Genomic DNA, 14,581 nt, shown 5'->3' with positions numbered 1-14,581 from the left:
AGTTGCCTATGATGCACTCAGTTCCTCACTGTAGCTGCCCTTTGCTTTCCCCCCTCCTCCAAATACACTCAAATTTACTTCCAGGATCACGTTATATTCCTGCCATAATACCTCATCCAGGGGAGACCCAGGGACTGTTACCTGGGCTGCCTCAAACCAGGGGTCAAACAGTAGCTTGTTGGTATAAGAAAAATTTCTGTTATACACAGAAAGAAAAATTCCAGGGTTTAAACAGGCAGAATTAAAGGCAAGGCAATACTTTACCATTATATTTATTTGAGGAACTGAAAATAATTCATATTTGCAGTGACTTTGCCCTTTCCTTCCTTGTTTATCCCTGTCAGTTGTCCTTTGTTGTATGTTAACACCGCAAATCCTTGCAGTAAAAATGACAGCAACTGTCTTTTTTAATATATATTCTACAGTAAATAGCATAACAAAGCCTTAAGATACAATTGCAATACAAAAAAAAGGTACATATATATATGGCAAACTGCCAAAATATATTTTCACAGAGAAGAATATTTTACTTTCAGACAAATTATACCGTAAGAAGTGGTGTTATTCTATCCTGGAAAGGTGAAAAGTTCAAGGTCTAATCTCTTTTGATCCTCCAGTGACACAAGGGGTAATTGCAAAACCTTTCCACCATTTTTTTTTCTAAAAAAGATACAACTGGAGCATTATGATCTTAAAATACTACATAGCAATACATAGTACTACATACAAAACCCTTGAACTGTAACTATTAGGTGTTTTAAAAATAATTGTTCTCTTTTCTTTCCATCCTTCTCTTAAGGCCGTATCAATGAATTTATGTTGTACCTTGGATGAACAAGTCAGAAAGTATAAACAGTTGAACATGATGCTTGAGAAATTTTCTGCACTGAGTGCAAGATCCTCAGACCTAACTTGCATCTGACATTACCTACATTTTCAGGACAGCACTGTGGCTACCCATCTATGACAAGACTCCTGTGCAGAGGACCATAAGGATGGTGAATATGTGTTTTTTTCTGAAAGCTAGCTACATCATGTCTGCTAGAAGAGACGCCATGGTGATTACTGCAACAGGATTGGGACATGCTGTATGGGTTCAAAGGGAGCCCAGACTCCCTTAGGCACCCTGTTGCTTATTACTATGGCCCACTGCCATCGCAGAGTCTATCCATATTTGCATGACCGAGCATATCAGAAATGCTCCCTGGCTTGTTATCCCAAGTGATTCTGGTTTGTAGGCTGAAGAAAAGCCATTCTATTTCATATGTGGAGAGACTGGGGTAAGAAAGACTAAAACCAGGGTGCCCTGAAACTTTCCATCAAAATTCTGTTCTTCTTAGAGGAACGTCAATGTAAATATTTTGCTGACCCCATGGAATACAGTCTGCTCAAATCACTAGTAGCTTCATTATTTATGTTAAACATGAATATTCCAAAAGATTGTCCCCAAATTCTTGCCTATAAGCAGTGAATCATTATAGGTTCCCTCAATAAATTTACAGAGAACACATTCATGTCTTCCACTGTATGAGATACACACACAGGAGATCAAAATAAACATTTCACAGAAATCACTAAACACTTAGGTTAAACTTCTACATTCGCATTTGTGAAGCTCACCCATAACTGCACATTTAATAATACTGTTCATAATCATTTCAGTAGTTCTGCACATGTAATTACAGCCCAAAGTAGATAAATGAGAGAATAATAATTCTATTATCTGATTTTCATAAAAGGATTTACAAATAAAAAGCAATTCCCCAGAGAATTGTCCACTCTTAGATATTAACTCCATTCACAAAGGAAAGTACCAGTGTTACTTTGGAGGTAAGGAAACTGAGGCTTACAAGAGAACAGGGATTTGCTCAGCCACATGCAGCTGAATAGGAGCAGGGGCAGGTGGAGAGCTCGGTTTCCTTTACTAATGTGCCTCTAATCTTTAGAAGAAGCCCTTTTGTGCATATTGGTATAGTCTAATGACAAAAAGGTATGCATAAAAAGAAAATACTTGTTTCTTTGTTATTTTGAGATGATAGCTTCTTACATTACATAGTCAGCAAAAATTTTATCCTGAATGTTAAAACACAATCAGAGCTAACATATCCACCAGCAAAGGACCTCCAGGCTAGACACAGGCTACATAACCTTGCAAAAGCAAGCAGATACTTCAACCATTTGACTGGCTGAAGAACAAAGATTGGGAAATGAACACTTTGAGCACTCTTATAAAGGGCTGAGAGATGAAAAGTAAAGCTGGTAACACAGAAGCCTTTTGAAGCACCTATGGCTGTGGACTTCAAATGCTCACTGGCATGCACTGATATAACTGAACTGATTATTTAAACTAATCTGAAACCCTGACACTCACAATTCTATGTATATGGATGAAATTATCGGGGGGGGGGGGGGGATGGGGGAAGCAATACTGGAGGGACAGTTTGTAGGTAGGCCCAGACATTTTCTATCTAAACAAAACCTTGGATTCAAGGTTTCAATTTTAAATTCATGAGAACAATTGTCATGAAAATTAAATTATTTATAAGTAAACTAATACCACTTAAATGTCTCACCTTATTTCTTCAAACAGCTAAGCAAACTATGCTCAATTATTCACAGGCTGTTGCTGCTCATGCACCCATCTAAAGTGATTTCGACATTTGTCTTCATTTCATAGAGTTTTTAGAGTAAGCAAATGAGGAGGAATGTCTAGACCCTATTTTTGTATACTATTGTAAATAAACCCAGTTCTGTCTCATGAAATCACTGTCAAGATCAAAAATCTGCTCCCTGCACATATGTGCAAACACTTGGTTCTCCTCCTGCCCTTCCTGATGTCAAGCCAAAGTTAACTTACCTAAAATATCAGTATAAAGGACCTGTTCTAGGTCCCCCAGCATTGTCATTATGACATCTTCATCCAGTTGTGCGGTCCCTTCACGCAAGCAGCCTTCCTCCTCTTCCTCTGCCCAGTTCCTGCTGGTGAAGCGGGACACGCAGGACACATTTTCATCATCTGATTTTCCCCTCTCCTCATTGTCAATCTCGAAGCCTTCACCTGTACGCCAGTCTCCTGACCTCCTGGATGTCCTGCTTCCAGCAGGTGGTACCGCCTGAAATGCTTGGGGTGTGGTGAGGCTGGGCTGGCAGAGAGAGTGCACCGACTGTGAGAGTGTCTTGGAAAGGGAGCCTCTGCCCCCAGCCTCTGCCTCCCGCTGATGGTAACTCTGGCTGGACTTGGAGGCGTTTCCAAACCAGTTCTCCCTGTACGAGTATCGCCTCTTCTCCCCTTCACTGATGAGTGTGAGATTGGTTAGAGACTTCTGCTTCTGAAGACGAACACACCCTCTTCTAACCTCCTTGCCTTTAAACACTGACAGTTCAGCAGATCGCTGCATCTTTCCGGCTGGGGCTTCACCTCAGTTAGATTTCATATTTCTGTGATGGACAGCAGATCAATTCTTTGGAAAGCTCTGGGAGCTGATCCCTCCAGCACCGCACGCTGCACATCCCAGGTAGCACATACTTACACTTGCAATGAAAATCACAGCCCAAACATGCAGTGTACGTACTGTAAAGGACTAGACAGGCACAGTCATTTTCTTTAAAATTATGCTGCTGTCTCTGCTGAGCCACTTCTCTCCCGTCACATTAATCTGCAGTACTTACAGTCATTTTCACTTGGATTTCTCTCAAGCAGAAGAGAGTTGATCAAACACTCTGCTCCAGCACAGAAGTAATCCCAAAAGCCAACTGTGTTTTCCCCTCTCCATCCAATCACCACTCTCATCGGAGCGGTGGGCCTGCATCTCTGTCTACAGCTGCTGCCTTCTGAAATCCAAAGTAGGCACAAGTGCTGTCTCGGGCTTTTTGCCCCCCCCCTCACCAGATCATGACTGATCCCAGTGCACGGCTCTTCACTTTAGATGGGCTGACACAGAACTGCAAGTACAGCTTCCACGTCAGACCTCAATAAAGAGCCAAAATTAACCACTGAAGCAAAGCTCTGCACAAGCCTCCTTACATTTTAGTATTCAACCTGCATTCCCAGATATATGACTCTTCTCTGCTACTGCAGTGAATGCTGCTGGCTGCCATGGCAGCAAACATCCTGGTGAATTAAACCGGAGACACAGAAGCCTCTGCCCAGTTTACAGTGCCACAGGTTTCAAGACACAGCTTCACCTGAATGGGATGCTACACTAACAGACCTAGCTCACAGTCAAATCCTATTTTTCTCCCCGAAAGGTAAGGATGACAAACTATTTCTTCCATATCACTGCTACTCCCTGTGCAGGAAGCTAAAAGCAGATTTGCAAATGTACCTTCAGTCTTGCAATATCTGCTCTAAAGGAAAAAAAAATCATTTAAGATCATAAAGAAGCTAAAAATGGAAGACTACAGTACCTGCCCAGTAAGGTGATTTATAAAAGGAAATATTTAATTTCTTTCTCCTTAAAATATATCTTGTTTGCATCTCTCTGAGATTCAGAGGCTAGTATGGAATTAAAAAGCTGTAATAAAATCATTGTTTCACAATCTTCTGAAGAATACCTAATAATGGAAGAGTAATTTTTTTATAAAGCAACTCCATATCATGTCTTCACTAAGTTCACCAGTTCTAAATGTTGTTTTTAAACACATTATCAAGAGAGAAAGGAGAGTTATGTTTAAATATATACCTTTTCTCACAGAGAAAAAAATATTAATCCCAGAAATAACAGACAGGTGAACAAAGAACTAGCTGAATTTCATTCTGATTTTTTTCTATACCAATTTTTTATCTAGGAGCAATGAATTTCATAAAACCTTATGTAGAAATCTAAAAAATATGAACATTTCTGTATAACAATATACTGCTTTTGTCAGTATGACAATATGCTCGTCTCAGATCCCTACCTGAGAAACCTTGACAGAGAAGTAACCTTTAAAAATGCCACCTTAAGAATTATAGACTGTTTGCAGATTTCCTGTGAATAAACAGGTGTTAACAGAAGCCTCAGTGTACTTCTTGCTTTTTGCTAGTACAGTTTACAGTTTTTAAAGATATATAAGAAAAAAAATACATGGGAGAAACTTAGAAATTTTAAAGGAAGGGTACATTTTTTCCTGGGTAACCCCCATAAACACAGAATGAATCTAGAAAAAAAATCAGTAGCCTCAAGCAATGATGGTCTTTCATATTAAATCACTGACACATTCCTAGAAAGACACGGTCTGCAACAAGAAGACATACCACTCCCCTCCACGCCTAGCCCACAAAGTCGGAGGAGACAAGAAGAATGCTCTGTCACCCTGAGTACAAAATTGTCCCAAATATTAAATGCCTGCCACTTCTTCAGCATGGAAACAAAAGGTAAGACTCTGTGTTTACTCCCAGGGTCTGCCAGTTGCAGTGGCATATGGGCCCTTAAAAGGTTTTTATGAACGTGCTGGTCCCTGCCTGCAGCAGAGCCCAGCGCGGTGGTGCGGATGCTGACGTGGCCGCGGGTGAGGAAGCAGAGCTCCAGCACTGCCCGCATGCTCCCATACCAGTACACACTGCTGGCGCCGTGCGGCTGTAACAGCCTGTTTAGCACGGCTGAGGAAGCTGTTGAGGTTATTCGAAAGGCTTCATCAGGCTGTATTTACAATAGGGAATATGCAAAATGAAGGGCAATCTCACTCTTCTCCCACTCAATGGTTTTGAAACCTCAGCTTATACTAAAATCGGTACGGTATTCTCAGTTGCTATGTTTCAAAATAATAGGAAGGACAATGATTTGGCCCCATGAGGCACTACAGTGCTTTGGGATCAAGGGAACAGGGTCTTTCCCTACCCTAAACAGCAAGGCTGAATCACTCTCCAGTACTCCAAATAAATGAATGGTAACTTCCTCACCCACTGTTTCATGCCCAAACAGCTACAGCCAGTGGCTTGTCTCCATGGTCAGCTGTAGGCAGGTACGGACCTGCTCTGCCTCCACGCCGAGCTCATAGCATGCATGCCTGGTCATAGGTAGCAGTCATTCCTACGGTGCTGTGTCTGGCCTCAGTAAGCCCTGTGGACAGGACGTACTCCCTCGTGCTAAACATTGCTCTGCTAGGGAAGAAATCCACAGTACGGCCACTCAGCTCTGAGCTTGAAGAGACCAGATATAAGACTGCCAAAACTGGCCAGGTATATTTAGTCCTCTTTCCAGCTGGGAGCAGAATAACTTATGGCAGGGGATGAAATGTCTTCATTCAATAAGCCATGCCAAACCTCATGTGTGGTGTTGGCAATAGGTGTTGTACCACTTCAGGCTGGAAGGGTCTCTGGTAGGGGTACAGCTGGGTCCTGGGCAACCCAGTGGGTCTCAGTGTCTCTGCTGACCTGTTTCTTCTCCTGCCTAAGCTATTCACTGCAGCCCAGCTCCAGCAGGACACAGGTCATGGACCATCATCCAGGTACAGGAATAGCACCTGAATTGCGTGGGAGCCATGTGAGGGTAGCTGGCAGCTCCAGTATCTACCCATCTCATTTCCTTTTCCACACACATCAAAAACACAATCAGTCAAATGCTGGGATACGGAGGTACTGGGCCTAGTAATGCAACCTTCATTCAGCCTTTGTGTGTACAAAGACAATACTACTGCCCTTGCTTACAAGATTATAGGAACTTTTCTCCCATTAATCCCACTGCCTCACCTGGTAGACAGATCATCATGATCATCCTCAGACAAAACAGACACATATGTACACCTTGGACGAAGTGCTCAGTGCAAAGTACACTGAATTTATCCTCTGCTTTACCACACCTCTCTGCAGGGTGTCATTCGACAACACATAAAATTGCAATGTGGAAAATGCTCAGGTATATTTATTGAAAAATACTTTTATAAAGCTCATCCCTCCATTTTAAATGTAAGAAATATAGTAACAAGCAAATACACCTTTCTAAACTCAGCAGACAGTATAGTAGACCAGAGGAGAGCAAATATCATGACAGAGCATTATTACCCAACTACCTTGCAATTCAATGTATTCCCCACCCACCACACAGGAATATGTTTAAATCAAGAACAGCACAGGGAAGTTCCCCAGCACTTCACAGGCAGTGTAACATATTACCTTATTTTTACTGTCTCTTTCATAAAAGGAATTATAAAAACGAATTTAAGAACTAATAATCTAGGGACAAATTTTGCTGTCAGAGAAGACTTTCTTTGAAGTCTCAGGGCACAGTTTGGAGCCTTACAAATGAAATCTGCAAATGCATAAGATTATGAATCTCTTCAGCCAATCTTACTTGAATAAACATTATTGTAAACTATTTCCATAGCTATTAATTATTTCTTTCAGAGACAAAAAAGAAGTACAGTAAATATAAAAGCTTGAAAATTGAATGTTTTTATTCTAATCCTGCCATTTGTATTGGACTATAACTCTTAAAGTTGCTCTTGCATTTCTGCTTCATCCCTCAAATTTTTTTATAATTAGTCAATATTTGTAAATTCATGAATAATTATTTAATCAAACACTTTGCATTAAGCTCTTTGAACATGTAAACACTTGTTAAAACTAAACACTATCACTGATTTCATAAAATAATGCTTTGTAGTCACTGACAAGTACAGTTTACAATGGATTATTAAATAATTAACTCACTGAAATCCTTCTCCAATAAACTTGCAGCCGAAACTGATAAATGTCACAGCTACTACAAGTAGCAATACTGGGTAAGAAAGTTCATCGTCATGAAAACAAGCACCAAAGCAGATTACTTTATCAGCTTTCCTTTTCATTCTTATTTTAAAATCCCGTCTATAGAGTTATACTCCAGCTTTGCAGAAACATAGATACTGAGTAGTCTTGTTGAGGCAACTGGTACATAAAGTACACGCAAGAAAGAGCGTTCATACATGACTGCAGAACTGATCCTTATTTAGGACTCCCAAATTTCTGTCTAGGATTTCCTGGACAGACGTCTACACATCTGCATGCCACATGTGCAATGAGTCTATGCAGAATGCACCAAAACTGCTGCAGTGGTGACCTGTGCCTACAAACAGGACTCACTCAGCATGTGTACGGGTATTGCTGGCACCGTGCATGCAGAGGGGATCCAAGGTGCACAGGAAGCCTTGAACCTACTGCGCATGTGCCACACTGCTGATCTGCACGTGAACTGTGAAAACATCGGGGACTGCTCTGGCTGAGCTGTGGAATACTCAGAGGAAAAAAAAAAAAAGAAGTAGGAAAAAAATCGGAAGCACTTCAGATTACATCTGGAACAAATTCCCAGCAGAGGTGGAGAAACAGTGAAGAAACCCAGATTTACAGTAGCTTTACCAAGACACAGTATTGGCTTTAGGCATAAGCCATGTGAGAAATTACCTAGGGCAGTGGATTTATGGGGACAAGCCATAAATAAAGACGTTGTTCAGGTTAGCAGGGAAGCACCTCTGGGTCCATGTCTACACCAGCCTCAGCATCTCCCTCACCTTCTAGTACCATCCTCCTCTCACAGCTCTGCAAGTAAAACCAAATGATTTCTCACCCAGTAGTGAGCAGGAAACAAGTGGCTTGTGCTCTGAATTTGCCCCATCTTTCCATCAGATCTGAGCTGGAAGACAGGAGAGGTTTTAAAGGTAGCTCCCTTAGAAACGGGGAGGAAGATACAGGAGAGGAGAACTAGAAACTACCCTTAAAGCTTCTTGCTTTCCCTCTCTACTTCCCCAGCACTGGCATTCAGACAGTGGTGAAGGGATGTGAACTGCCTTGCTGGGCACAGGTAACAGAGCCACAACTGTCCACCATTAGAGCAAGGAAATTAACTGGGTTTTGGTATCCTGAATCTCTCAGGGAGAATGGTGCCTGAACAAACACTCCTAAATCTTTTTAAAATCAATTTTTCTACATCCAAGTTTTGCCTATATTGTGGAGAAGCCTTGAACCAGCCATGCTCACAGCGTTAGCTTAAGATGCATTAGCTGATTTTGTCCTGAAGTGGATTAGGAGCTCTGATATGTTCTGCTTGGCTACTTATGAGAGCAGTAGTCTTCAGCCAAGACACAATAACAAACACAAGTCTGTAAATATTCTGAAAGTAGAGAAACAGTTTATACAGTGATATGGACTAAGTATCTTAGTCCTGAGCATGTTAGCCTTACTTGCAAATATTTGGCACTGTAAAAAATAATAAAGATTAATGAAGCAAAAACATAATGCAGCTGGGACAGCACTTTATGAACCCTCTCCTGCAAGCTGTTTAGTGGTTTCCGCATATGCTCAGTCCCTTGCATGAACTTTATTGATCCTTATTGCCTACCAGCACATTGTGCTAGTCTGTTTGGTTACCAAGTTGCAAAAAAAAACTTGAGGTAATATAAAGATAATGCCCATGTGTAGCAGCAGTGGAAGATTTCAGGAAAATTATAATATCCAAGTGAAAGAAACTCTGGATTCATCTCTTAATGACCTGGATATAAGTGACCAGATCAAGGAAAGAACCCTTGCTTATCTCTTTGCTACCACTGGCATAATCCCTTGGTTATACCAGAATAAAAAACTGCTCCTAAGTAACAGAATTTAATAGTCCTTTCTCAAAGGCTAATCCATCATGGAATAGTCCCCTGTACAGCCATCACACGAGATTTTTTCCACACAGGTTCACCAACGGCAGATTTACCAATGACTTGGTGACAGCTCACCAATGCAGACAATTATTTATTCAGCAAATGTAGTACTTGGTCTATTTCATTTTTTTGCCACTAACAGCCAATTATGGGTGACACACATCTGTTTTCCTCTGTATACAACAAATCATTGACCACATTTTCCCCAGTGGTTTTGCTTTGCTGCCCGTTATGTCAATCAACCTTTAATGCCAGAGTCCGAATAATCAGATTAGAAACATCTCTGATGTCTAGTGCCCTTTATGCCATTTTCTTCTTTTTGATGCTGTTCCATTTCTGTTCAGAACAAGAAAAGGCTAGGAGACATGATATCCTATTTGATCATTTCAGCAGGTACTGGATCGATATTACCTTTTTTTTTTTTTTTTAGCACCTTCGTAGATAATTCGTTGAGACAACTTTTGATTTGTGTTTTTCAGTTATACTCTTTATGCATGCAAGACCAATGAGACTGATTTCTGGGTGAATTAAAAATAATTTTTACTTTAATTTTACAGGCATGTGTCACCTCTAGGGAACATTTCACCATGTTTCAGGGTGATATATTTATGAAAAAAGCTGGCTGTGCAAATAAGGGATGTTAGACTCAGGAAACTTCCAAAGGGACTGAGACAAACCAGGACAAAACCTCAATTTCTGTATGAGTCAGCTAAATGCCAAGGCAATCCCACAAAGCTTGGGCATCTGATTTCCCTTCTGGTAGAGAGATAATTTTAGACTGATGTGTTAAATGAGTGCTTTAAAGTCAGTTATATCCTGTGTAAGAAGACCCACATGACTCATTATATATTCATTTGAATGTTAAAAAATTGGAGCAAAAGGGCAAAACTATAGGTGAATCAGTGAAACAGGGATTTCACCTTTTTTTTTTTAATATTATAAGAAAAATAAAATGCTAATAAAAATACCCAAAACAACAACAACAACAACAAAATAAGCCCACAAAACCCAACAGGACAGCTCTGGTGAAGAGTCCCTTTGAAAGCACTCCCACACAACCCTGCAGTGCAATTCAGTCCTGATGAGACAGTCAGTTGTGACATACTTTGCTTTTTGCATCCGTAGGCAGAGTTATGGCCAGAACCTGGGCTGATGGAAATCAGCATGGTTCTGTTGACTTCAAAGGAGTTATTCCAATATGATTTAAAAAAAGAACCCTCACATTTGTAATCTAATAAGGATTTTACTCAAGGTATTCAAGAAATTCCAGAACACAACCTTTAGCAGTTTAGCTCTAGCAGCAGCTTAAAAATCAGGTACATTAGTAAGAACTTGTTCATTTTCCCATTTTCTGAATATAGATTTATTTACAAAAGCAAAATATATCTTGTGTAATTTATGTCTTAATTTTGATGTTATAATTTAATTTGATGATCTCAAATGTATCACAGTATCAAACATTCTAAAGTAGATTTTCCACTGCTCCTCTTGGAGCACTCAGTATGACTCACAGAATGACAGAACGGTAGGGGTTGGAAGGACCTCTGGAGATCATCTTGTCCAAGACCCCTGCTTGAGCAGGTACACCCAGAGCAGGGGGCACAGGACTGTATCCAGGTGGGTTTTTAATATATTCAGAGAAGGAGACTCCACAACCTCTCTGGGCAGCCTGTTCCACTGCTCTGTCACCCTCACAGGAAGGACATTTTTTCTCATGTTTAGTTGGAACTTCCTGTGTTCCAGCTTCTGCCCATTGCCCCTTGTCCTGTCATTGAGCACCACTGAAAAGAGTCTGGCCCCATCCACTTGACACTTTAGATATTTATAAACATTGAGAAGATCCCCCCATAGTCTTCTCCAGGCCAAACAAACCCAGCTTTCTCAGCCTTTCCTCATAAAAGAGCTGCTCCAGTTCCCTGATCATCTTCATAGCTCTCCTCTGGCCTCTCTCTAGTAGTTCCCTGTCCTTGACCTGCAGAGCCCAGAACTAGACACAGTACTCCAGATGTGGCCCCACTAAGGTGGAGTAGAAGGGGAGGATAACCTCTCTTGACCTGCTGGCCACACTCCTTTTAATGGACTCTGGGATACCATTGGCCTTCTTGGCCACAAGGGCACATTGCTGGCTCATGGTCACCTTGCTGTCCACCAGTACTCCCAGGTCCTTCTCAGTGGAGCTGTTTTCCAGTAGTTCAGCCCCCAACATGTACTGGTGCCTGGGGTTGTTCCTCCCCAGGTGCAGGTGCAGGACTTCACACTTGCTTTTGTTGAATTTCATGAGGTTCCCCTCGGCCCAGCTCTGAATGGCAGCAGAACCTTCTGTATATCAACCACTCCCCCAGCTTGGTATCATCAGCAGACTTGCTGAGGTTCCACTCTATCCCATCATCCAGGTCATTCATGAGTATGTTGAACAGGACTGGACCCAGCACAGACCCCTGGGGAGCACCACTAGTGACAGGCCTCCAAGCAGGTTCTGTGCCATTGATCACGACCTTAACAATAATGACTTGAAACCCTAGCTTGTGAAAGCCCAGTTTCTGCAAAATGATGAAAAGGATATTTGAACAGAAGAAGACAGTTCAGATAAGAGAACTGTGCATTTGAAGCACTAACTGTGCATGACCCAAATTTTCTGCATATTTAATGCCACTCATGGGTAGCAGTCAGATGTATTATTTCAACACATTGCAAAGCTCCTGGTAAGAAACAGATGTAAATAAAGAAGTTCACAGGCTTCTCCTGACTTAGTGTTACTCACCAGATATCTCCTCTAGGCACTGTTTGGCAGTCTTACTGAATGACAAATCCATTTTAGTAGGACTGGTGCTGGAGTCAGCAGGTGGTAAAGAGGTACTGTCATTTTCTGAGAGAGTTCTGAAATCAAGGAAGAAGATTGATCATTATTATCTGTCATTCATGTATTAATGGAAACAAATGTTACTTGCAGCTCCGCCTAGAATCATGTCACTATATGCTGAAAATACCATGAATATCACATTCTTACTGTGCTAGTTTGACTTCAGCTACATAAATTTGCAAGCAACTAGGAGATCTCTCTGTCTCTCTCTTCAGGAACAACTCAGAGTTAATGCTGGGAGATTTGGAGCCATTTTATTTCCTTGCTTTTTCTCTGCAAGAGTTGTCAAGCAGATAGAGGCAGAATCCGTTTAAATTGGTTAAGCCACATCCCTGCACATATATAAGGGAAATGAAAACTTGTAATTGCTGAAATATTAAGTGAGAAAGGCCATGTGGGAAGAAGCTTATGCAAGGCTGAAATGGAAATCTGGCCCAGATATTTAAATCTATATGCAGCTTCTTTTGATAATATATATATTATATGACTCTGGGGAAATGGAATGATAAAGTTTTTCCATTAACTTGCTCATAAATAGCCCATATTTCCTGTGATGATATATTTCTGTTGATATTGTTGATAAATTATAACGGGTACTCTTTGCTGAATACAGTTATTTGCTACTGCGTAATGGTAAGTAGCAAGAAATACACGAGCACATGGATTATAATACAAAATGGATCAGACGATCGTTGTCTCTTCTTAAGGAATAACTGTAGCATCTAGCTTACACAGGAATTGTTGAACCATGACGCCATTAAATAGCAACCTGTACCACAATTGTGTACAGTAAAAGAATACAACTAAAGATATACTGGCCACTTTTTTTGAAATAAAATGGAAAGAACTTAAGCTCTTCCAAATTTCCTGACATGAACAGCACATGTACTCTGATCTGATGCACTTTTCTTATCAATTTCTCTACTTTTGGGATGCTAGAAACAGACAACTGCTCTATAAAAAACTCTTTTAAGTTCCCATCTACCATTCCTCTCTGTGACACACCCCTGGAAACACAAGCTCAATACATGCTGCAAGGTTAACTATATCCTACTGACCTTGAATGTAATTTTACATTTGGTGCTTGAGGACAGTGTCCTAAGTAATAAAAAGCTGACTTTATCCCTCCCCAACAAACACACACTGAAATTCCACCATCCCACCTATTTTCCCATATCATTTCAAATGATCAAAACAATGAGAGACATGCCTACTTTCAGTGAAAGCCACTTTGAGAGGCCACAAATGCTCATGAGGACTCCTGTCTGGGTTGGTGCTGAAACTTAGTGCTAGATCAGCCCAGGGCAAACTACCAGCCCCCAACCACATCTCAGAAAAAGGCACTTATACTAATGGCAAGGGTAATCATGTGGTCTGCACTCTTCTCATTGAACCCAAATCATAGACCTCACAAATCTGGAGCCAGAGCAAGGCTGGAGTTAGTTAAGAGGAACACTGGAAAAGAGAAGGCTGTTTTTGGTCTTGTAGGAAGAGCACCCAGCTAAGTGGGTGCAGACCCAGTATTCCCAGCATTCTCCACAAAACATATATGGAGTTTACGTCGATGCGCCTCTAGTTAGAGATAAAAAGGGATCCTTTTCACCTGTTCTCCCCCTGATCCTATGGCATCACATTCCTGACTGTGCAACTGTTCTACCATCAATCACTGCATCAACACAGAAGTGTGATGCAAACCCTTCCCTGAGTGACCAGGAAACTTATATGTATCTTCTAAAAGAAGATAGAAAGGATCCATTCCTGTTTATCTGGAAATCTGTCATCAGAAAAGGATCAAGTGGGCTGGACCCCCACCAGACATCAAAACCCAATTCACTGATTCTTCATCTAGTGAATGGGGACAGGCAAACACAGAACTTCGTTGATGTGGATTGCCCTCTGGCAGTGACTATTGCCTGTACAGTCAATAGAGAAGACATACCTCACTACTGACTGTATGGGAACACAGATGCTTGCTTTAAAATAACTGGATCTCCCCAGAAAAGTACAAACAGATAATGAGCAATTTAGAGTAGCTAAGTAAACTTTAGTATGATGAATGAATCTGTTTACTTAAAATAACAATGAATATAAGTTTTCACTTGTTCACACATTGTTTGCTTG

General features: G+C 41.0%; 1 protein-coding gene across 4 annotated transcripts in view; it reads right to left on the bottom strand.

The window, feature by feature from the left end:
* The window catches only part of NAV3 (neuron navigator 3), a 411,830-nt gene that overhangs the window by 113,942 nt on the left and 283,307 nt on the right, over positions 1-14,581 (bottom strand). For all 4 annotated transcript variants that reach the window (XM_064450028.1, XM_064450020.1, XM_064450013.1 and 1 more), the window contains exon 9: positions 12,362-12,477. In XM_064450028.1, coding sequence (XP_064306098.1) covers positions 12,362-12,477 — 116 coding nt within the window. The remainder of the gene's footprint in view (positions 1-12,361; positions 12,478-14,581) is intronic.

This window comes from Phalacrocorax carbo, chromosome 1 (assembly GCF_963921805.1).
Source record: "Phalacrocorax carbo chromosome 1, bPhaCar2.1, whole genome shotgun sequence".
Taxonomy (NCBI): domain Eukaryota; kingdom Metazoa; phylum Chordata; class Aves; order Suliformes; family Phalacrocoracidae; genus Phalacrocorax; species Phalacrocorax carbo.
The sequence above is the reverse complement of the archived record's forward strand: the minus strand, read 5'-3'. Positions and strand labels throughout refer to the sequence as shown.